The following is a 22,624-nucleotide window of genomic DNA, read 5'->3' as shown; positions in this document are numbered from 1 at the left end:
TCTCCCAATTGTTAGGTTTTTTCATTTTGTTGATGGTTTTCTTTGCTTTGCAGAAGCTTTTTAGTTTAATGTAGTCCCATTTGTTTATTTAACTTTTTAATTTCCCTTGCCTGAGGAGACATGATACTGATGTCAAAGAGTGTACTGCCTATGTTTTCTTCTAGGAGTTTCATGGTTTCAGGTCTTACAGTCAAGTCGTTAATCCATTTTGAGTTAGTTTTTGTGTATGGTGGAAGATAATGGTCTACTTTCATTCTTTTGCATGTGGCTGTCCAGTTTTCCCAGCACCATTTATTGAAGAGACTTTCCTTTCTCCATTGTATATTCTTGTCTCCTTTGTCAAAGATTAGCTGTGCATATATCTGTAGGTTTATTTCTGGACTCTTGATTCTGTTCCATTGATCTGTGAATCTTTTTTGTGCCAGTACCATGCTATTTTGATTACTATAGCTTTGTAGTATGTTTTGAAATCAGGGAGTGTGATACCTCTAGCTTTGTTCTTTTCTCCCAGGATTGCTTTGGCTAAAAGGTATTTTAAATTTTCTGTGCACAGATTTCTTATCCAGAGCTCACAGTCCAGTTGGCACAGCTTAAAGCCCATGGCTTCTTTCCACTTCCATCCTCTCTCCCACACCCTGTATCCTAAAGACTGACGGTTAGGACGCTTCCAAGGAAGGCTTCGGGGCACTGGGTAGACAATTGGTCTGTGACCTATCCTGAGCGCATCCCTCCCTTCACCAACCACCCCAGCCCCTCACCTCCACCACACAAAGGATGAGAGATTATATCTTCTCTCTAGCTTGAAAACCTTGTTAGATATGTTGTGACCCAACTCCTACTGAATCCCAATGTTCTCTCCAGTCTCCCCAGAGAAATGGATTCTCCTTATATGGGAAGTTACCATACCACTTTCCTCAGCAGGGGAAGTTACCATACCACTTTCCTCAGCAGTTTCCTCTGAGCATAAATTGTATGTGAGAGCACAGGGAGCCCCTCAGTCCCATCTGCATGTGACTGTAGTCAGCTCTGCCCTGTGGCAGGGTAGCCTAACTGCTGTTACCGAGAGATCCCCATAGAAGAGAGTGGTTTACACACAACAGAAGTTTATTTTTTTCTCCTGTCCCAGAACCGGGTGGGTCAGCAGCTTGGCAGGCTGTCCCTCTTTCATGCAGTCTTTCAGGACCTGGCTGATGGAAGCTCTGTCATCCTCAGCACCTGGCCTCCAAGGTTGCCCTGGGGAACTCATTCCTGTCAGCCTGAAAGGGAAGAGATCATGGAGGAGTTCTGCCTTGGGAGTGTATGTGGGCCTGCCTCACACATTCCATCAGTCATCTGTGGCCTGTGGCCATTGCTGTGGCCCTCCCTAACTGCAGGGGGCGGGGCGCTGGGAAAAGTGGTCCCTGGCTGGTCTGAGCACAATGGCAGGGAGAGGAAGCATTTTGTGGACAGCTTGTCATCTCTGCCATACCATGAAAAGATTAGTACCGCATGGAGTCCAGAGACACGGAAAGCCTTGTCTGAGAGTTGCAGAAACCACATAGAGGGAGGGAGGTGAGGAGAGGGATGCTTGAGAAGCTGCCTGGAAGGTCTCAGCTCCAGCAGGAGGGCTGTGTGTCGGGTGGGATCAGCCGGAGCATTCCTCCCTGTAGGCCCCTCCTCCCCACCCTACACTCAGCTCTTCTCTTCTGTCAATAGGTTTTAGGAACCAGACGGCACAGACCCAAATCCTGGGCGGCTGGGGAAGGCCAGCACAGAAGGGGGTCCCAGCCTGTGGAACGAAGAGTGATGACAGCAGAGGTCTTGGCCCAGCACCTGGCTGCCCTGCAGCTGGGGGTCCGGCAAGGGAGCTGGGAACTGCACCAGCTGTGAGGAGGCGTGTGTAATAAAGCTTTGTGGAACTTTAGTTTGCAGTGTCTATTAAGTTAAAATACTACCACCATGTTGTCTCTCTCCAGAAGTGGAAAGATATTGCAAGAAATATCCAAATAATAATAGTTATTGTTTATTGAGCTCCTGTTGTGAACCAGGAACCGTGTGAGGTATTTTATATTCATTTAATGGTTTTTCACAGCAAGATAGTATTATCTCCCAATACATGAAGCTCCCAGAGGTTCGGTGGCTTGCTCAAGGTCAATTGCACAGCTTGAAAGTGGCAGTGTCCTATTCCTAGTCCAGTCCCTCTGGTGCCAAAGCACACGTTCCTTCACCAGGGCACACTCTCCTCACGTCCACTCAGACTTTGTAACGTTAGACTGCTCAGTATTGGGGTCGTCTTTCAGAGGATGGAGTTATCCTGCTCACCTGCCTTGGCATCCTGACGTTGATGAGCGCTGAAGGGGCATGCTGGGCATGCCTCACATCGGCTCAGTCTTTCCCTGGCGGGTGTGTAGTGTTCTCAGGGTGCACCCTCTCCTCCTCTCCCCGTGCCCTTCAGAAAATCAGGACAGAACTTGATTTCTTAAGGGCAGAGCTGTACTCCTGGGGTAAAGGGGTTGACTGGGGTTGCTGGGAGTACTGACATTCAATATCCTCCATAGTTTTGTACAAGTTGTCTGACTCACATCCCACAGGCTCCTCTGTCCTAAATCTGAAAAGAACTCTGACATATCTAGACATGGAGACATGGCACTAGCCACCGTTCATCCCAGTGAGAATTAAAGTCCTCACGGTCCTGGGAAAAGGATTATTCTGTAGCTGTGGTCACAAGTAACCCCAGAGCTGGTTTTAAACCTGCCCGATGCATCAGTCACAGCCTGTTGCTCTGGAAGTCAGCCAGTCAGAGGCAGACTCGCTGGACGTCAGCCCACACTTGCCTCGCAACCAGCACGAAACATTTCCCATAACCCTACAAAACATGGGCACTTTGCTTCGCTCACCGAGGCTGCGCCTGAGTAGCCAGACTTCCCCGTAATTAGGCAACATATTCAGTTGTTTTAGTTTCAGATACTGAGTGGTGTCTCTTCCTTGGACACTGTGGCATGTTTCTTTTATGTCTGTGTTTTAACCAATCAGGGCCAGGATCAATACCTGTGATGATTTTGTGATGGATTTTTAAAAATATGAATATTCTGAATTATGTTTTCCAGCTCTTCTCTGTCCAGCGATTATGTTTAGACGGAAATGGGAGCTATGGCGGAGGGACATCTGAATCCTTCCGTTCCTCCAGCTCCTCGAGAAGACCTGCTCCCTGAGAAACCAGCCTGAGCAATTCCTTCCACAAGACAGACCTTTTTCCCAGTCATACTTATTAACCTAAGGTTTAGTGTATAAGACCTTATTTTTATCAATTTTCAAAACAAATTTCGTACTTCAAAATCCAGAAGCCAAATACGCCACTCTGACAGGTGTGCATGTGGCTCTGATAGGACAGGGGGCCGGTGGAGAGACAGGTGCTTCTGGAGCTGGAGGGGCTGAGGGGCCTGCTGATGGTGCTTCATACTTGTGCATCTTCTTTACTCCTAAGTTACCCCTGAAGTTTCTACTCAACTAGGCAAGCAGAAGGACTCAAAAGGGTATGGTCTAGCGCCCACAGAGGTCCTTCAGTCTAGCCCTCAGAGAAACAGTAGGTGAATGTAACAGAGTCACAGAGCAAGTCAATGGCAGAGTCAAGACGAGGCTCTGGGGTCTCCTGAGCACTCCCCCTCCCTACCCCGTCCTTGATTTTCCCACTGTGGCAGAAAGGAAATTTGGTTTCATTATAAGCAACCTCTGAAGTTACCTTTTAAGAACTTTCATGTAGAAAGTAAATCAGGCAAGCTTTGAAAGAAGTTACATTCATAAACTGGTATTTTTATTCTCTTTCTGTACATATTGGCAATGATAAAGCTTAAAGACGTATGTCCTGTGAAATATGCAAAACAAGGAATTTACATAAATAATTTATATTTCAGAAAATTAAAGTTGAAAAATATTTTCCACATCATTAGAGTTCACAGTATTTAAAGTAAATCAAGCTTTCCCCCTTAGATTTCAAACTATATTGTCTCAGCAGAGAATGATAAAATCTAATCAGGAATAAAATGATCAAGTTTCTGTTTTTTATTCAGTGCACAAGTAGACACTATTTTGGTATCAGGCTGTTCACATGCTGAGGCTACAGCATTTCGTCCCAATCCTTCACCTCCTGAGTGGCTGTGACCCAGCAGAGGTCACATGGCGTGGAATGGTTACAGCATCACCAAAACCACCCACAGTGGACACATTCAACCAAGTGGTAACGTCTGGTGGTCTGATGCCTCATTTCCACATAATACTTTTTATAGCCCTGAAAACGGAAACCTTGGCATCTAAACACAGCCGAACATGTTAACACTAGTACAAGGCACTGTGCTATGGGTGGGGTTTATAAAGGAAAGGTCATGTTTGCATAGATCGCTAGCGATTTAGTGTGCAATAAAACAGAAGGCCCCAGCGTGCGTGGCCTTGTGATGGATGAAGCCAAGTGACGCTCCTTGAGCCTCGGGGCAGCACCGGCCATCTTCTCCAGCCCCAGCCTAGTGGGCAGATTCCCAAAGCCCCTACAGGAGAGTTTTTTGCTCAAAAAGCTGCAGGTCAAAGCGGACCCAGACCTCCCCGGTGGGAACCTCGTGTAGCAGGAGTCGCCGAGTTGTAGGGCCTTTGCCTTCCTGTTCTGTTCGAATTTTTGCCACTGGAACTTCAGTGCGACCCAGGAAATCTGGTGAATAGACATGTGAGAGTCAAAAGTCTTCTTTATAAAATTGTTAAAAACCACCACATGAGGGGTGTCTGAAACAGGATTCATGCAACTTTCAAATCCAAAACAAGTAACTTCTTTTGGTTACTGGCTGTTTGATACTGTGAATGGATGCACGCAGAACAAGAGATTCGTGTGAAGGAAACTGTCTATTTGGAATCCAAGTCTCTGGTCAGGGACCGTGTCCCCCACTCAGCACGTGCCAGGAGCACAGTGTTTCTACTGTCTATGTAGGGAGTGACTGGGCCAAAGACGTGAACACACCTGAGGCCGCCCCCTCCCCTGAGAAGGCACCCCATCTGCTGCCAATGAGACCTGCTGATGACCATGGGCTTGTGTCATTTCCCTGAGGTGTCATGGGGCAAAAATAAGGCCAAGTACCCTGGATCAAGACCCTAGATTCTAGAGTGCTGGGGATACTTCAGACCCCCTAGCTAAATTATACTTTACCATCTGGTGAAAACTGGTCTCTGTCAAACATGGTGAGACACAGCACATCTTGGTAAAGGTCCTTAATAAAGAACTGGCAGTTAAAATTCCACTTGGGATTTAGTGTGTCCTGGAGGGTTCTGGTGGTGTAGCTCTGGGAGCCCATGCTGATTTCACAGTATGGATTGCTCTTTCCTAAACAAAAACAAACCAAAGACACATGTGGCCTGTAAAGGTAACAACAGGGCTTTCCTGGAGCGAAAGCAGGATCCAAAGGGATGCTTCTCTGTAGACCACGCAGCAGGGGTCCAGATCTGCCTGTGGTCTCTGTTCCCAATGCTGACAGCATCATAAACCAGGGCAGCAACCATGCAGGCTCAAACGCGGGGCTCCCCCCAAGCCTAGGCAAGTGTCAGTGCAACTTGCTTCGTGCTTTCTCCACTCAGAAGCACTGAGGAAGGAGGCATTGGTACTTAGTGGGAACACTGAGTGATAATAATATTGGTCCAATAACCATTTTAGTGGCATTGGACACACTGACTTTTTAAAAGCATCCCATTATTCAGTGTTCAGAAGAGTCATCAGCAAAAGCGGGGCAGTTACCACGTCTGTTGAATGAAAGAAGCCTTACCATTCGGTTTACAGGCTTTTAGTTCTGTAGCTTCAATGACATGCACCATTAGTCGCCCAATGCCTGAAGTCTTTTGAGAGCGAGCTACAAAAGAGACAGACGAGTCACGTTAATTTCATCTCTGAGAATGCAGAGCACACAGTGATGATGCCTGGCTGTAGATACTCACACTCTGTCTTTCTAACCAACCCTAACACTGCCAAGCCTCTCCTGCCCCTACACCCGGCCTAGCCAGCCACGTGTGGCTGCTCTGTGCCTTTGCCCAGGCTGTGTCCCATGCTAGGAATGCCTTGCCTGCCATTGCTGCCTGTCAGCATCCTACTCATCCTTCAAGATTCAGGTCCAATCTCACACCTCACCTCCCAGACCCATTCCCTCCTCTGTGCATCCATTATCCCTGGCTTCTGAGCATCCCATAGCCTGCTGGGCCTGAAATTCTGTGTCATGTCCTTCTCCCCTGCCAAGAGGAGCCACTGCAGAGCATGGACTGTTTATTCATCCATGTATTAACCCCTCGATTGCCTAGCAAATGGTAATATTAATAAAATAAGAATACATCATATTCGTTCAGCACTTACAGCAGCTAACATTTACTGGATACTTACTTTGTGTTAGGCATGTGCTACACCTTTACATGTCATACTACTGAAACTGCACAGTTGCCCTATAAGGCAGCTCTTTATAACTGCCATCTCCATATATGAGAAAACTGAGGCTTAGAGAAGACTGTAACATGCTCACATCACAGAGCTTCTAAATGGCAAGGTCAAAATTTAAACATCAGACACCAAAGTCTATTTTCTTTACTCATCATAATTCCAATTATATGCAAACACTTCAGTTTACAAAGCAGTTTCATTTAAGAGTTGATTCTATTTAAGCAGGTACTCAAAAACGCTTTTAATACGGAGGGAATTGAGTCAGTGAACTCAAAATTATCTTGGTAAATACGAAGTTAGTTAAGCCGGTTTTGCCCTCAAGGGTTTGAAAACTAACAAAAAGACTCCTTGGTGAGCTACTGATTTTTCAAAACTCAGGGCAAGTAGAACCTTCTCTGTGAGAAGTGGCCAGCCCCTCATGGAAGCCCACCCCTGCAGCACAGCACTGGTACTCAGTTCCCCTTGAAGGCAGGGCAGGGCCACATTCATCTTTGCAGGCCCGGTTAGACAAGCACGGCCCTGGCACAGAGTAAGTAATCAATAAATGTCTACAGAATTGAACACATGGAAAATGCATGACAATATGTACAGATATTGATATTAAGAAAAACTAACATAGAAAAACTTTGATTCACATCTTTGACCAATTAAGAGATCATTATGTGCTTTACAAATGATTCAATCATTGATTTTTCAGTAGCAAGCACTTAAAGTACCATTAAAACAAGACTCAATTAGCAAGAGCCGATTTACACATACCTTTCAGGAGTATATAACAAAATAAGGGGAACCTGAATAAAAAAACATATAAAGAGCTGCAACCAGAGCAGCCGGGAACATGGTGGGCAGACCAGACAGGGGAGGAGGGCCTGGGGGTGGGCGGCAGGGTCCCACAGGTGACCTGCTCAATTAGGCAGTGATGTGGGGAGGCAGAGGGAAACAGCAGGAAACAGGGCAGGTAATGGGTAATACTGTGGATGGGCCCCGAGTGTGGAGTAAGAACTTTGTCCTTAATTTGGGAGGCAAGAGGGAAGATGCTTAAGCAAGGCGAGACTGAGATCAGCCCTGTAAAAAGAATACTTCAGAAATGAAGGGAATGGGTGATGGTCGGGGGACCTCGTGCTATAGCTGGGGTGGGAGACTGGAGGGTCTTGTGCTGCTGGGAAGGGAAAGGACTAGGCAAATGGGAAAACGAACAATGGAGAGAACATACGGGCTTGGCAGCTGACTAGAGGAGAGGTGTGGGGGGTCAGAGAGCATGTTCCAGTTGGGGTGGCCGAGGACAACACTGCTATCCACAGAGATTCTCAGGAGGCACTACTTCTGGAAGGAGGCTAATTAACCCCACTGGAGATGCCAATTTGTGACGTCCAGCAGGCACCAGGGAAAAGTCAAGCAGGTGTGTCTGGCGAGTGTGGGCTCGGGAGAGAGCAGCCTAGCTGTGACCACAAACCGGGATGAGATGAGGGAGAGAGAGGCTCAGGTAAGGGCAGCACTCCCGGGGTACAGCGGGAGAAAGAAGCACTGGGAAGGAGATGATAAGAGAAGATTAGGTGGTAGGAGGACCCTCAGGGGTATCATGGGGTCCAGGGGGAGGGAGGAGCCTCGATTTCTTACCACTGGCTGCAGGGAGCTCGAGGAGAGAAAGTGAGCCAAGCCATGAGTTCGGTCACTGGTGTGTGAGCGTGCCCTTTGCAGAGAATGATGAAGACAGTAAGTGGAGTGAAAGGCTGGTGAACGAGGAGGAGGGGGAGCAATTTAAGGTCCAGGACCTGGCGGCAAGGGAGAAGGGAGGATGGGTGGATCTGGAGGAGGCAAAGGGCAGAGGCTGGGGTAGGAGAGGAGGAGCGGAGTGTTCATGAGCTGAAGGGAAACAGGCCATAGAAGTGAAGCTTGATGGAGCAAAATGGACCAAGGAGAGGTGGGGTGGGTTGTGCACTGAAAGCCCCTCCTTCCTGGAAACAGGAGTGAAAAATGAGTGTCGGGGAAGGGGGGACACAGACTTTGCCACTGAGAGAAGGGAGGTCCCGGAGCTCGGAGCTCGTACTGGATGACCTCCACCTGTGTAACGGTGGGTGCGTGGGGGCTCAGGGCGGCCCCCAGAAGGTTTGAAATAGCTGCGGGGAGAGGAGGGGCCGCAGCAGCTGAGCTGGGATCTGCTGTCTGATCCTGCAGCAAGCCTGGTCTTTCCTGTTCCCATTTACCGCCTCACTGCAGGAGCAGCAGCACCTGTGTCCTGAGGGCGAGACCCACCCCCTCCCCAGGAGCCCTGGCGGCTGGTTCCAACCCTCCAGAGCACCACAGACTACCTTGATAAGCCTTCTCTCGTTTCTTCTTTTCCGTGGCGATGTACTGCTCAGAAGCCGCCTTGATCTTCTGGACCCAGGCAGTCCTGGAGGAGAAGCAGAGCGCACCATTGGGAGGCGTTCTGCGCATCCCACAGGTTCAACAAGGAGCCCCAAAGCTCTGCATTCGTTCCCCTCTCCTTCGCTAACCTCGGCTTTGACAAGTTTCCAATCAGAGACCTAATATTCAACTGAAAGACTCGTTTGCTAATTGAGAATCAAGCTGAGAATTTCTAGACAGTTCCTGACCACTTACAGAACACCAGGCATTTACAAGGTGCTGGGCACACAGAGATAGAAGATTCAGTTCAGCGTGACAGAACGGCAGGTTCTACTACACAAAGAACCGTGCGCACAGAGGAGGAGCAGCCCTTGGTTTGCCATCACAGAGGTGCTGAGCGACACCCTAGAGGACCGGCAGCTGGCCAGGCAGAGAGAGGGAGGAAGGCATTCCACACAGAGGGGAAAGGGGAGGGCAGCCGTTCTGGCTGGAGTCCAGGTCTTGTGGCGTGGAGGGACAGGACCTAGACTCTGAGAAGCACAAAGAGGGCCTCTGGGACCAGATGATGGAGCACAGACTGTTGCCTGAGGGACTTCAGCAGGAAGTGAGTGTTGGACCTCGTGTTGGAGAAGAGACTGGAAGCAGGGAAACGTTTTAGAGGCACTTGCAGCAACCCAGCACGTCTCCACCAAGGCCTACCAGTGGGACTGGGGCAGAGGGGGCTGGTTAAGAAAGGACACAGAATTAGCAGGACTTCAGCATGGCCTGGAGATGGGTTTACGGCAGAGGGAGCTGTCCAGGCTTTCTCTTAGACTTCAAAGCAGGTCACACGTGGTCAGGACTGACCTCTCGTTAATGTTGTCTGTTCGGAGGGTGTAGACTCGGTCAATGTGAGAAATGTGGAAGACAGGCTCATCGCTGGAAGGGTCTGTGGGCAGTTTCACCAAGACTTCATTCAGGAAAATGGGCTGAAAGAATTAGGGCCAAAACACAGGCTGTGAAATGGGCCAGTGCACTCGCCCTGCCTATGTCCAGAGACTTCTGTCTGTTCTGAAGAGCCTTGTTGAGAGGGAGAGAGGGGTCTGGGTTCTAGGGTCTTTTATTTAGGAATAAAGAAACTGTCTCCATTTTGTGAAGGTAAATCTCTGGGGTAGATTAGATGCTACTGAACTGGGGACAGGAGCTCCGAGCGTCCACCACTGCGCCGTGCACTGACACCTGGCACGAGGCGCCAGCCTTGGTTTTGCAGAGAGACCTGCTGCTGAATGTGGACAGAGGCGGGATCACATGTCATGTTTGCCAGAGAGGAAGCTGGAGTCCAAAGCTGGACTCCAGCTGGCGGCTGTCAGAGGGCAGTGAAGGCCCAGCCACCCTGGGGGCTTCTTCTCTGGGAAGTGACAAAAGAGGCATGAGCCATCTGGAGACAGGTGAAGAGCGTCCCGTGAGGACAGGAGAGGTCAGGCTGGGAAGGAGGGCCTTACAGGAAAGGAAACACCTCCTTATGCTGCCAGTGCTGCTGCCAGTGCTACTGCCGGGAATGCGACACTTACCGTTTTATACATTTTGAATTGAGCGTTGGACTTGGAGCTGAAAAGTTTCTCAGAGCCCGAGGAAACAGCAAACTGCTTGACCATGTAGGTGAGAAGCAGGAAGTCATTGAAGAGGAATCCATATAGTTCCTTATTGCTCTTGGTCTTATATAATTTCCCACTGTACAGAAGCTTCCGGGGCCCCAGGCAGTTGGTGAGGGAGTTGAAAATAAGTTGCTTAAAGAGAAAGAGATTGTTACTTTGTAAGTCCCAGCACAAACCATCCCAGTGTCCCTGGGACCTGTGCCCTGGACCTGAGGGTACTGTGGTAGGATTTTCTAGTTGGGAACGTGACTGTAATCATTCACCTTTACACAAAAGATCCTTACATTTATTTTTCTTGAGAGTTCAAACTGGCCTGGTGAAAATGATTACTTATACCCATAGAATACTGATTCTAACTGCTGAATTCAAAGAACTCAAAACATAAATATCAAATCTCTCTTTACAAGAAAGGAAGATGACAACCAAGAAGGGGCAGGATGGTGAATCCACATGGGCTGAGCTGAGGCATAGACTGTCCACACCAGGGGAAAGCCTGCACCTGGTTCCCACCTGAGCCTGCCTGGCGGCGTCCAGCTGCGCCACAGGCCTCACCTCTGCAAGACCTTCGCACTGAACGTGCGCCTGGATCCACTCCAGTCGGTCTGAATTTTCCTTCTCCCGAACTCCTTCATTAACTTGAGAGCAAAGCTCCTCTGCCCTCTCGAGGGCCAGTTTTAGGGAGGAATGGTCCACGTGATTCTCCGGAGTGTTCTCCAAAATCTGGAAAAGAGCGGGCTGTGTCACGTGGGATGTATTGTGTCCTCCACCCACCCATCCAGCTGTCCTGTTGGCTGCCATATGTGCTGGGTGCTGAGCACTGGAAAGAAAATGGTGAGCAAGACAATCGTTTACCCTTGAGAAGCTCATAGTCCCATGAGTTCTTGGGGAGACAAGTGACTCAGTTACAAGAGGGCTGCCAAGTGCTACATGGATCAAGTGCCCTGAAATCTGTGGGTCTCTGGTGGCTCTCCAGCTGGGTTTAGTAATAGGCCAGATGTTAAAGGGTGCCTCCCTCCTTCCCCCCAATCATTTAAGCCATGTGCCTTCAGGGTGAACCCTCCACTATAAACTGGCTGCACCTTTGATAAATGTGTTAACTTGTTGAACAGCAATGGTTCATAACATTTTTGGGGTCACTGATCCTTTTGAAAAATCTGATGAAAGCAATGAATCCCCTGCCACAGGAAAAATACTATAAAATCATATCAGCATGTAGGAAAAGCCATTCAGGTCATTCTTTTTTTTTTTTTTTTTTTTAAACTTCTTTATTTGAGTGTGTGATAATTTGGTCATGCTGCTCTTTTTTTTTTTTTGGTGAGGAATATTGACCCTGAGCTGATATCTGTTGCCAATCTTCCTCTTTTTGCTTGGGGAAGATTAGCTCTGAGCTAACATCTGTGCCAATCTTTCCTCTATTTTGTGTGTGGGTCACCGCCACAGTATGGCTTGACGAGTGATGTAGGTCCGTGCCCGGGGTTCTGAACCTGCGAACCTGGGCCGCTGAAGTGGAGTGCACCGAACTTAACCACTATGCCACCAGGCCGGCCCCTCAGTTCATGCTAAAGTGACTTCAAACTAATCTTACAAATGTAAAAGCATAGAGGCCAGAATGCAACTTTGTGTGGTCCCTCCAGAAATTAGCGGGCCCATCAGCAGACAACTCCTGTCTGGACTCTCACTGTAGTCGTGGGGGTCCACAGTCCTTTGTTTACAATTCCAAATTGGGAAAAAGCCCTGAAAGCCTTAAGTGTTTTTTCAATACTCATTTGGTGGCAAAACCTGACCTCAACTGAAGAGATGTATTTATTTATTCTATGTATAGCAATTATCCATATATTTCACTGCAGGAATATTAACGTGTTTGGTTATAGGTGCTGCTCAGGCTTTGTTGGGGTGTCATATAATACACAGTATTTGAATTACATTTTGAATTCTGAAACACATCTGGCCCCAAATATTTCAGGTAAGGGACTGTGGATTAATGTGTATAATGGGTCAGTTTGGTATCACAACTGTAACGTAAGGTCTATATTGAGTTAACATGGCTTACAGACCAATGGTCAAGGGATAATCGATAAAAGCAACAGTCATTATTTCTACTGTTTTTCTTTGTAAGATGTTAAAATTATATCAATGATTATTTGTGGAATAATCCTTTGTAAAGTCTGCCATCTCCTTAGAAGGCATATTGGCTCAAGAGGCCCACGTTGCTTATGTCAAAAAGATGGATGGAATTTTAGCACTGTGTAGTCAGCAAGCGGAGGTGGGATACAGTGAGGGATGACGATGAGCTCTGCTAGGACACGCTGAGTTGGAGACTCCTGGGATATCTAGGGGAAGGTGTTCAGTTGGTAGATGAATTCAGATCTCAGCAGAAAGACGGGAGCCCACAGTTGTACTAAGGGTGGACTCCGTCTGGGCTCAAGACGGGCTCCACTACTGGAGACCTAGAGGGTCTTTACTCTGCCTAGACAAACACACTCTTGACTCTGAGAGGCCGGGGGAGTTTTCTGGGAAGGGGGAGGCTATCCACGTGACAGTGGATGCCTCTTTTTCTTGCCCACCTCAAAGATCAGCCCTTCAGATTGTATGTGTGTGTTCACGTGCATACACACACACACGCACACACACTCAGTGCCTGGTCCATCAGCTGGTGGAGCCAGACCATGTGGCAGGGGTGGCTGGTGACTCAGAGGCCCCCTGACTATCAGCCTCTGTGACCCTAAGCGGGTCCCGCTTCTCCGTCCCAGGCGGGGCACTCACACTTCTGATGAGGAGAGGGTAGCGGGTGATCCTCTGCATGGGCTTCAGCAGGAAGCTGGAAAGGGGCATTCCCTTACATCGAGGGTCAGATGCCAGCTTCTGCAAAATAATTGAGAGGCTCGTGAGGAAATCATACCCTCAATGAAAACAAGGAAACATTGGCTATACTCCTGACTTTGACCACCTTTTAGATTTCTAATTTCTTCTAAAAACTCAGGATCCAAAATGATAGGTATGAGATCAACAGTAGGATTATCTCACTTCATGTGCCAAAACCAGAGGATGCTTTTCAGTTCTTTCTTACGTGCACTTGACAGCCTGTGCGATCACTTCTCCCTTTACTTCCAGAACCACTCTCCTCTCTTGGCTTCTTCCCGGTCTGCTGACCTTCTCAGTCTTCTTCACTTCTTTCTTCTCTATCCACTCCTAACTGTAGCTGCTGCTCAAGATCCCCTGCAGCTGAGTCCCAGAGTCTAAGCCAAACCCTCTCTGGAGCTCTACACTTGCCCCATTACTCCTTCTTCCCTGGACGACCCAAAGGCACCTCAATACCTCAACATACCCAGAAACGAAGTCCTCATCTTCCCTCATAAGAGCCTTCTCTTCTACGTCTATCCCTACCTGAGTTGGTAGCACCAATCTGTACCCACGCACCTTCCCACGCACACACCGGGAGTCACCACTGATGCCAATCCCTTTGCCTTCTAAACAGCTCCAGATTTCCCCTGCCTCTGCCTGCCCACTGTCCCTACTTTATTAGTAACAATCACTACCATTTACTGAGCACCTACTGTGTGCCAGGTAATGGATGTGTTAGGATGTCTTTCTTCACTTGGTTAATTCGTACTCACCTCTGAAGACTCAGATTATGCCTTGTCTTGTCCAGGCTCTCCTCGCCTTCCTTGACACCTTCCCACCCTTTCAGTGATCCTTCTTGACCCCCATAATAACCCGTGGCTGCCTTTAATATGATGCCACACCTGGACTGGGCATACAGGTAATACAGGGTGTCTCTATGCCCCACCAGCCTGTTAACTCCAGGAGGCCAAGGACCACATCTTATTTGCTTCTACTCTTAGTCCTAGTATAGTACCTGAATAGAGTAGCTAGTACCCTGGCGTGATCATTTGTAATGATTGAAAAATACATTTACTAAAATTTACCTAGTCATTTCCCACCATGAGATATTAAAATTGCCCCCTCCTTTTGTTTTTGGATATATCTATATACATTGCTATATGTATATGTATAGCAAATAAAAAGCATACATCTTTATGCTTTTTATTTCTATATTTTCTGAGTCTTTTTAAAAAGTAACATTTTAGAGCACAACACTATTAGATTTTGCTTTTTAACGTAATCAACACCATGCCTTTCATTATGAGACTATAAACTTTATTTATTTTTACTATTGTTATAATTGTGATGACACTAACATCCTATTTACATTGTTATTGTTATTACTATTTGGAAAAAGCTTTTTTAAAATGTTTTCTATGCTTTAGAAGGTAAATGTCCTATTTTTAATTCAACTATTGATTACTTTAAAACATTCACACACACTCACAAATCTACCTTTATCTAATTATTGTGATCAATGTTTGTTTCTATGATCTTGGTTTCTTTCCATGTCTCTTCCAGTTCATTTCTAGGCAACCCCTTGACTCCCATGCTTATCACCAATTGAAGAGTTCTGTCCTCAGTGTCTTATTATATTAAACCATTTTTGCATCCCTGAGATCATCATAAGGAAGATAAATATAATTAGCATTTATTGAATGCTTACCATGTGCCAGTATCTGTGCTAAAGTACTTTAAAAGTATTATCTGATCATCTCCGGCTTACAGGTGAGAGGACTGAAGGCACCAATTGTTAACTAACTTGTCCTGGTCACACAACTGGACAGCAATGGGCTGGGATTCCAACTCGAGCAATCTGATTCTGAAACCTGTCTTGTTCGAAGCATGATATCATGCTGCCTCCTAGGATGATCCTATTTGGTTACGATAGACTCTTCTTTTCATGTAATGCTTAATTTTATTCAGGCTATACCACCTAGGTTTGTGTCATATGCTATGATGTTCGCACAACGACAAAATCAACTAACAATGCATTTTGCAGAATGTATCCCCGTCGTTAAGCGACGCACAACCGTATCATATAAGTGTTGTCTTTCTGAGTAAGTTCTAGCTTTCCTTCTCCTTACCAACTGCTTGTTTTTCATTATGACCATGGCATCATGGAACCAATCGTTTCCTCTTCTCCTTGGTTTCTGGAAGGTCTGATGACATCTGTGTACACTCGAAGTCCATGTATAGGATCACAGAAATCATTGTATGTATTATCCTAATTCCTGGTGTCACCATTTTCTTCCTATTCTCATTTCCCTTTGTCCCATTTTGTTCATCCACTTATTTTAAATTTTATTTTATCTTGTTGCATTTTATACATTTAAGTAAGCTATTTTATATTCTTTCTGGAATAAGATGAATATAAAATAAATACAATTCACAAAATTAAGAAAGTGAGAGTCTGGATGGGTTTTTTTGAGGGTATAAAGTAGCTGATTTATGTAAGTAGGCTTAAAAACACTCTGCTATTTAAGATGGGCAAAATCATGGTCCCAGTGCCAAGAAAAATCAATTCAACATGAAAGGCAACACAAAGCAATCAGAAAATTCTTTGCCACATTTGTATTTCCTTTGGAACTCGAGGGGAATACCCTTCTCCATCGCTGAGATTTCTGCCTGTGCCGCCGTACGCCTCTGCCTCCAGGCTCAGAAGGGGGCTGGCCTGCCTATGATCCCAGAATGGAGTTACCTTTAAAGATTCTTTGAAGTCCGTGTCTTCATCTGTCTTCTGCTGTAACAGAGCTGCTCCATTGAGCTGACAGCTGCAGAACCGGATGTAAGCCTGCATGTGGGACAGCTCAGCTGCCAGGATGTCCCCAATCATCTGCACGGGCATCTTCTCACCCCCCGTCTTCTTCCGTACCCGCAAGGCCCTGCAACCAACACATGCTCTCACTTTCCGTTTCTAAGTGAATGTCTTTGGTAAAGAAAGGATGAATATCATGGGAGATTAATGGTAATGATAACCAGTGAGTTACCTAAAAACCTCTGGCACCGTGAGGGAAAAGTCAGAAGGGGGAGGAGGCAGCTTGGGCATAAAGCTCTGCTGGCCAAGCCAACCTGGGTGAAATGTTAGCAAAGAAGATTAAGAAAATGAAGTCCAGACACTTGGGTGTTTGTAGGCCTTTGGAATTGTTTTGGTTTCACCTTAGTTTCTTAGCAAAGTTTCTTTTGAAAAATCCTAACTTGTTCTCTGTTGAACCAAGAAGAAAGAAATTTTCCACACTCTGTAGGGGGAAAAGGGAGCAGGAGACCAGAGGCCAGGCGTGGAGGTGGAGGTGAGCATCATCTTCAGGAGAGCTGCTGAGCCCCAAGGAGGGTGGACAGGCAGCAAGAGCCGGGACTGCCGATGCCCCCTCCCAGGAGCCTGTCCTCACGGGCACAAGGGATGGAAAATCACCCCGAGGAATGGAATTTCACATGGGACCTAGGAGACCGCCAGACTAGCCCGTTCCACCTGGGCTGTGAGCTGCAGCTTCTCTCCTGACTCTAACCACCTGATACAGAGTCAAGTATATTTTGCAATCATATGTTAACATATTGTTTGTGTAACGATTTAATTTTTTCTTTGTTTAATCAAAGTATTTTTTGTTATATTTCTTTACTTCAATAATTAGGTATTTTATAGTTATATGGCATTTCATAAAATGATAATAAAATAAAAAGCCTGAGGGAGCCGAAAACAGTTGAAAGTTCCTCTGCTAAGTAGCCCCTGCAGACAGTTGTGTGTGAAGCCTCAGTCCCGGGTGCGGGGGGTTCTGCTGCGATGACAGGCGATGCTCACAACTCACTTGAGCAGCTTTGTGTTGGACATGATGAGCTCCTTCCAGTTAACAAAGATCAAGGCCATTTCTCCCTCATTGAGAAAGCCTGACTCCATCATGGGTTTCTGAAAAACCTAAATTCAAAACACAAAAGAAATGTTAGCTTAGGTGTGGATACACAGCCAAGGTAGTCTAAAGGAAACAATGTTTTCATACATCGAAATTAAGAAGATCACAGTATTTAAAAATAAACATATTTATGATTGTTAAATTTTAAAGTCCATAATTTCCCTACTTTTTGCTGTCTGGGCTCCTATCAAGGCTGATTCTAAGGACTGAATCCAGTAGTCTCATCAAGAGGAGTAGAAGATTCTCATTCCTATCTCCTAGAGGGTCACGAAGGTTAAATAAAACCACGGGCATAAAGCACCCACACACTGTAAGAGCGTGCAGAACTGAGGAAGCATGACTGTTGTCAGGTCGAGCACTTCAGTGTTCTGGAAGCAGTTTGTAAAACAGTGAAGACTTGTACTACCCCCAAGACTGACCACCCAGCAGGTGTGGACTTGAGAGGTCGGCTGACTGAAGGGGAGATGATAATCCTCTCCACTGGTATTCCAGAGCACTGAAGGATCTACAAAGCCCAGATATGTACGCATATGCATGTGCTTGTGCGTGTGCATGCACACCTGCGGGTGTGTACGTGTGTGGGAGGTTTCTCAATTAACTTCATAGATGATGTAGGTCGAGCTGAGTCAGGTATTGTTATTCCCAATTGACTCATGAAGAAACAAAGGCTGAGAGAGTGATTTGCTCAAGGTCACAAAGCAAGAATACGGAGGAGCTAGAACTCAACTCAGCTCCTTGTGATTCTAAGGCCAAGTTTCCACTAAGCAACTAGGATTCCTGGGGAATGACTTTAAAAGCCTTAAGGAAATAGTGACATTATCTGAGACGACTCTTATCATGTGTGATCTTCCCAAAACACACACAATACGTTACTCTATTAAAATCGTTCATTGGCTGTGGGATAAGATGCAAACTTCTTGAGATTCACGAGGCCTGCGTGGTCTGCCCCTGCTGACCTCACCAGCCTGGCCCTCAAGTACCTGACTACGTGCAGGACCCTGACTCCCTCAGCACATGCCTTCCCACTTCTGCTTCCTCTTTCTGGCACAGAAAACTCGTCCATGTCCTTCAGATCTTGGCCAAAGCCTAACTGGGAAAATCCTTCCTGACCTCTCCTTGGGGCCGGGGGTGGTCCCCTCCTCTCAGCTCCCAAAGCACCCAAGTCACCCCTCTCCCAGCCTTCACTGCACTGTTCTGTTACTGTCTGTCTGTCCCTCCACACGACTGTGAACTCCTTGAGGGCAGGAACTTGCTCTTTTGTCTCTGTTTTCTAGCTCAGTGCTTTGCACATAGTAGGTTTTCAATTAGTGTTTACTGGGTAGAGTTGAACATGGATTCAAAGGAGTCAGATGAAATGCTGTGAACTGGACCTCTCTAAACCTCTCCAGCTCCACAATCAGACTGCAGATGTCAGGACACTCCCAGGAGGGCGAGCCCTGGACAGAGAGTCGACCTGCTCTGAGGGTGCTCCTCAAGCACAGGGGTTGTCTGCTCTTCACTCACTGATTCATCTATGTTACCTTGTGTATTCACTCTACTCACCTACTTTGTGCTAGCCTCAGTGAGGTGGGCAGAGGAGGATGAGGTGGCCAGGCCCTCTGGGAAGCTCCATGGGAACAGTAATAAGAAGGCCTTGCCTGTTAACAGTGCATGTGACTCCTTGCCCCTCAGAGCATCTCGTGAGGTGGGCAGAGTGGGAATAACCGAGGCCCAAGTGGTTAACTGACTGTCTGAGGTGGGGCAAGCACCTGGCCCCTGTTCACTTTCTGTGCTAGTGTCAGAGAGGTACTTCTGCACCCATTTACAATCCCTTAGGACTATAATCTGACCAGCAGCAGGGCTGACACTTGCAGTGGTCAATAAAAAAGATGGGCTTTTCTTAGAGGCCATCTGCACTGGTCAGGCAGGTGCAGACATAAACACACCTACTTTATTCAGTACTGATGGGAAGGCCTGCAAAGGGCCCGGCTACATTTTGGGGATGCAGGATGAAGGCTACACAGTCTCAGGAGCTCATAGCCTTGGGGGGAGGTAGGCATTATCAGCTGAGAAGTGCAGTACAGTAAACATGTGAGAGGAGCAAGTATGCCCTGTCTGGAGAGCCCAGCCTGCATTTGGGGTGGAGAGTGAATCAAGGGTAGGCCTTGCTGGGGGCAGATGCAGAGGACACAGCCTCTGTTCCATGCTGCTATCCAGGTCATGGCCAGGTAGATGATGCACCTGTGGGTTTGTGTGGGGACACCTGTTCTCCTCAGGTGGTTTCTTTATTTGACTGCTCTTCTCATCTGAGGGCCTTGACACATTTAGTGGGAACTAAAAGCCACAGAAACAAAAGTATAATAGAACCATCAAGTCTTACTTTGCTTACTCAGACACAAATCATTTTAAAATGCCACTCTGACAGCTGTCATCAGCTTAGAGGTCACTGGAAACATTAATAGGCACAAACATAAAGAGTAAATATATGATATTTGGGAGATGGTTTACAATAAACTCCTGTTTTTCCAAACTGATACAAACATCAGGTGAACATTCCCACTGCTTCACAATTCCTCTGGAAATGTTAAGGCTTATGAAAATGTCAGGTGTCAAAACAGCAGTGTAAATAATAGTTAGGCAGAGTTGAGCTAGATAAGTTTGCTTCAGTGCCTTCCCGCCCCCTCTGCACCCTCGTCCTTCCTGATGGGGCCTCCGCCAATCCGCCTGAGGCATCTGGGGGCCCTCGCGTTCTCTCTTCACTCCGAATTACCTAATTTTGGGGAAAGAGTTGACTGAAATCTTTAAGCACTCCAATGGGCAAAGAAAGCATTTTGAGGGTGTGAGAGCTCCTGTCACTCCTTGTGAATTCACATGTCAAAGGTGTCACCTCGCCCTGAGACCTAGGCCCGCCACCCCCTACAGGAGACAGCAGATACTCCTCGAGCGTCAGCAGGGCCCCTCACCTCCACGACGAGCTGCAGATCGTCCACGTACCGCTCTTCAGTCTGAATCAGCTCGTGAAGGTAGCCCTGCCTCTTCCTCTCCATTGGCTGCATGGTGTCCAGGGTTTGGAGGTCAGCACACCCTACGGAAAAACAGGAGAGAGTTTCAAAATATTATTTTAGTCTTCTTTGCAGAAAACAGACATTTATCAGCAGAGGCACTGGGTTTACAAACGCTGCCTTGAAAGAACTACACAGACTTCCAAAGAGCGTGAGAACTTCCACGGAGCAGTGCGCACCTACGGAGAGCTGGCTTCAGGACCTGCCACTCGAGGCGCGAGACCAGCAAACTAGCCACGCCTGTAACATTTCAATGTGGCCCTAATTCCTTTTCTTAGTACTAATGACAGAATTAAGGATTTTTAGACATGGCCTCAGAGAGATCAGAACCGTGCTGGGCTTGTGAAGAATCTATGCTATTCTCACCATCTCAAGACATTTTCAAAGTTATTGTAATGATTAAATGAATCAGATGCTTGAGATCAGTGTTTTCCAAACTGCAGGTCATGAGCTATCGGTGGGCCATTATATCACTTTAGTTCTTTTAAATGCTGGTTAGGCCCAGCAGTAAAATAAATAAATAAATAAATAGGAACTACCATGTGTGCAGCATCGCTAAGTATTGTTCTATGAAAATTTTTAGTTAGGTATGTATTTGGGGATGTATTTTTTTTTTTTCCGGTGAGGAAGATTGGCCCTGAGCTAACATCTGTGCCAATCTTCCTCTATTGTGTATGTGGCACACCGCCTCAGCAGGGCTTGATGAGCGATCTGTGCCGGGGATCGGAACCCACGAACCCTGGGCCACCGAAGCAGAGCAGGCAAACTTAACCACTATGCCACCAGGTGGCCCCAAAATGTATTTAATGTATTTCTTACTGTGAGCTACTGTCTAAAAAATGTTTGAGAAACATTTGTCTAGATTTCTCAGAGTAAAGTGCTAAGGTTAGGAAATCTAAAGTTCCCAGGACCCAGCTGTTCCCAACGAGACCATGCCGTAACCCACTAGAACAAAGGACTCCTCGTTGGGGATATACTACAGCCGTTTTAAGTGGCTTTGAGGGAAGTCCCGAGCATCTTGCATCAGGGTGAGAGGTACTGCATTCACTTTGGATCAATTTAGAGGCACATCGGAGATCAACAAATGTCAGACTGTGAAGTGTGACATAATTCCAGAATCATTCAGTAAGAAGCCGAGGGCTGCCTTATGCCCAGTGACAGGGGAACTATCTGCACACACAGAGAAGCGCTGTAAGCGTAAAACACACACTGGATTTCAAAGACCTGGTACCAAAAACCCTAGAATGTAAAATAATGCATTAATAATTCTTATATTGATTACATATTGAAATGACAATATTTTGGATAATACTGGGTTAAGTAAAAAAATTATTTAAATTAATTTCATCTGTTTCTTTTTACTTTTTTTAATGTGGCTGCTGGAAAATTTTAAATTACATACGTGGCTGCATTTGTGATTTACATTCTATTTCTGTTGAACAGCTCAAGCCAGCCACTACATTTTTAATTATGTTTTTTCCCTAATAGAATATTCAATGGCTCCTGTTATTTGCAGAATGAAGTCCCAGCTCGGTAGCAAGGGCTCCAGAGTCTCCATAATCCAGCCGCAGCCCACCTTCTAGCCACCCTGGCCTGGGCCCAGCTCTCATGATGTGCTGCACACACTGTCCACAGCCCTCTTCTCTGCACAGAGCCATCCCACTCCCCCTTCAAGGTGTGGCTCACATGATCCTACTTTAGGGAAACATTTCCCACTTTATGTTCCACTTACGCCTCTCCTTTGTGTTTCCAGGGTATTGGTTCCCATCTGTATTTTGATACTTCACATAATATAACTTGTATTGTAGTTCATCTGTATATAGGTAGTATGTCTGTCTCTCCCACTGGAGATTAGGGACTGTGTCTAACAAAATTCTATAATACCAAACAGTACAGTGTTCTCACCACGGAGGTCAGGAAGTATTCATCGAATGGTAGACTACCACGTTGTCCCCAGACCCATTTCTCACCTTTTGCCTGCTCTGCTCCGTACTGCAAGGAAGCCAACCCACAGGCTGCTTTTGTAAGCTCCTGTTTTAGTTGGCTTCTGCCTGAGTTTGGCCCAGGAGAGGAGGATCTGGCAGAATGAAGACTACGGGGTAGACTAGGAAAAAAACCCTCCTGCCAGAACAGCGAGATGACAAGAAAGCTTTTAGTTTCTGCTGGAGAAAGAACAGAAACGCTGGGCTTGCATCTCATGTAAATTTGGAGTTAAGAATTCCTGAACTAATGAGTTAACACAAAAATTGGTCTCTGGCTGGTGATACCTAGAGTGCTTGGCCAAAGAAAATGTACAACTGCTCTGGAGCATCACTCTTACAACCTTGGTTCCACAAGATTTCCGCAGAAAAACCAAGTCTCACTAAAAATGAGTTCAAAGTA

The 22,624-nt window shown here is 46.6% G+C and overlaps 1 protein-coding gene across 8 annotated transcripts in view; it reads right to left on the bottom strand.

Annotated features, from left to right (window-relative positions):
* Positions 1–4,345: 4,345 nt before the first annotated feature.
* The window catches only part of ITSN2 (intersectin 2), a 135,208-nt gene continuing 116,929 nt past the window's right edge, over positions 4,346–22,624 (bottom strand). For 7 of the 8 annotated variants that reach the window (XM_058551690.1, XM_058551691.1, XM_058551687.1 and 4 more), the window contains exons 29-39: positions 20,144–20,265; positions 17,100–17,206; positions 15,998–16,181; positions 13,177–13,275; positions 10,966–11,133; positions 10,330–10,545; positions 9,626–9,747; positions 8,743–8,825; positions 5,775–5,858; positions 5,165–5,338; positions 4,346–4,675 (exon numbers count right to left, since the gene is read on the bottom strand). In XM_058551690.1, coding sequence (XP_058407673.1) covers positions 4,518–4,675; positions 5,165–5,338; positions 5,775–5,858; positions 8,743–8,825; positions 9,626–9,747; positions 10,330–10,545; positions 10,966–11,133; positions 13,177–13,275; positions 15,998–16,181; positions 17,100–17,206; positions 20,144–20,265 — 1,517 coding nt within the window. In that variant the 3' untranslated portion in view covers positions 4,346–4,517. Of the gene's footprint in view, positions 4,676–5,164; positions 5,339–5,774; positions 5,859–8,742; positions 8,826–9,625; positions 9,748–10,329; positions 10,546–10,965; positions 11,134–13,176; positions 13,276–15,997; positions 16,182–17,099; positions 17,207–20,143; positions 20,266–22,624 lie in introns of those variants that run through there. The other variant, XM_058551695.1, reaches the window with a different exon arrangement.

This window comes from Diceros bicornis, chromosome 12, assembly GCF_020826845.1.
Source record: "Diceros bicornis minor isolate mBicDic1 chromosome 12, mDicBic1.mat.cur, whole genome shotgun sequence".
Classification (NCBI taxonomy): domain Eukaryota; kingdom Metazoa; phylum Chordata; class Mammalia; order Perissodactyla; family Rhinocerotidae; genus Diceros; species Diceros bicornis.
Note: the sequence above shows the minus strand (reverse complement) of the source record. Positions and strands in the feature narration are given on the sequence as shown.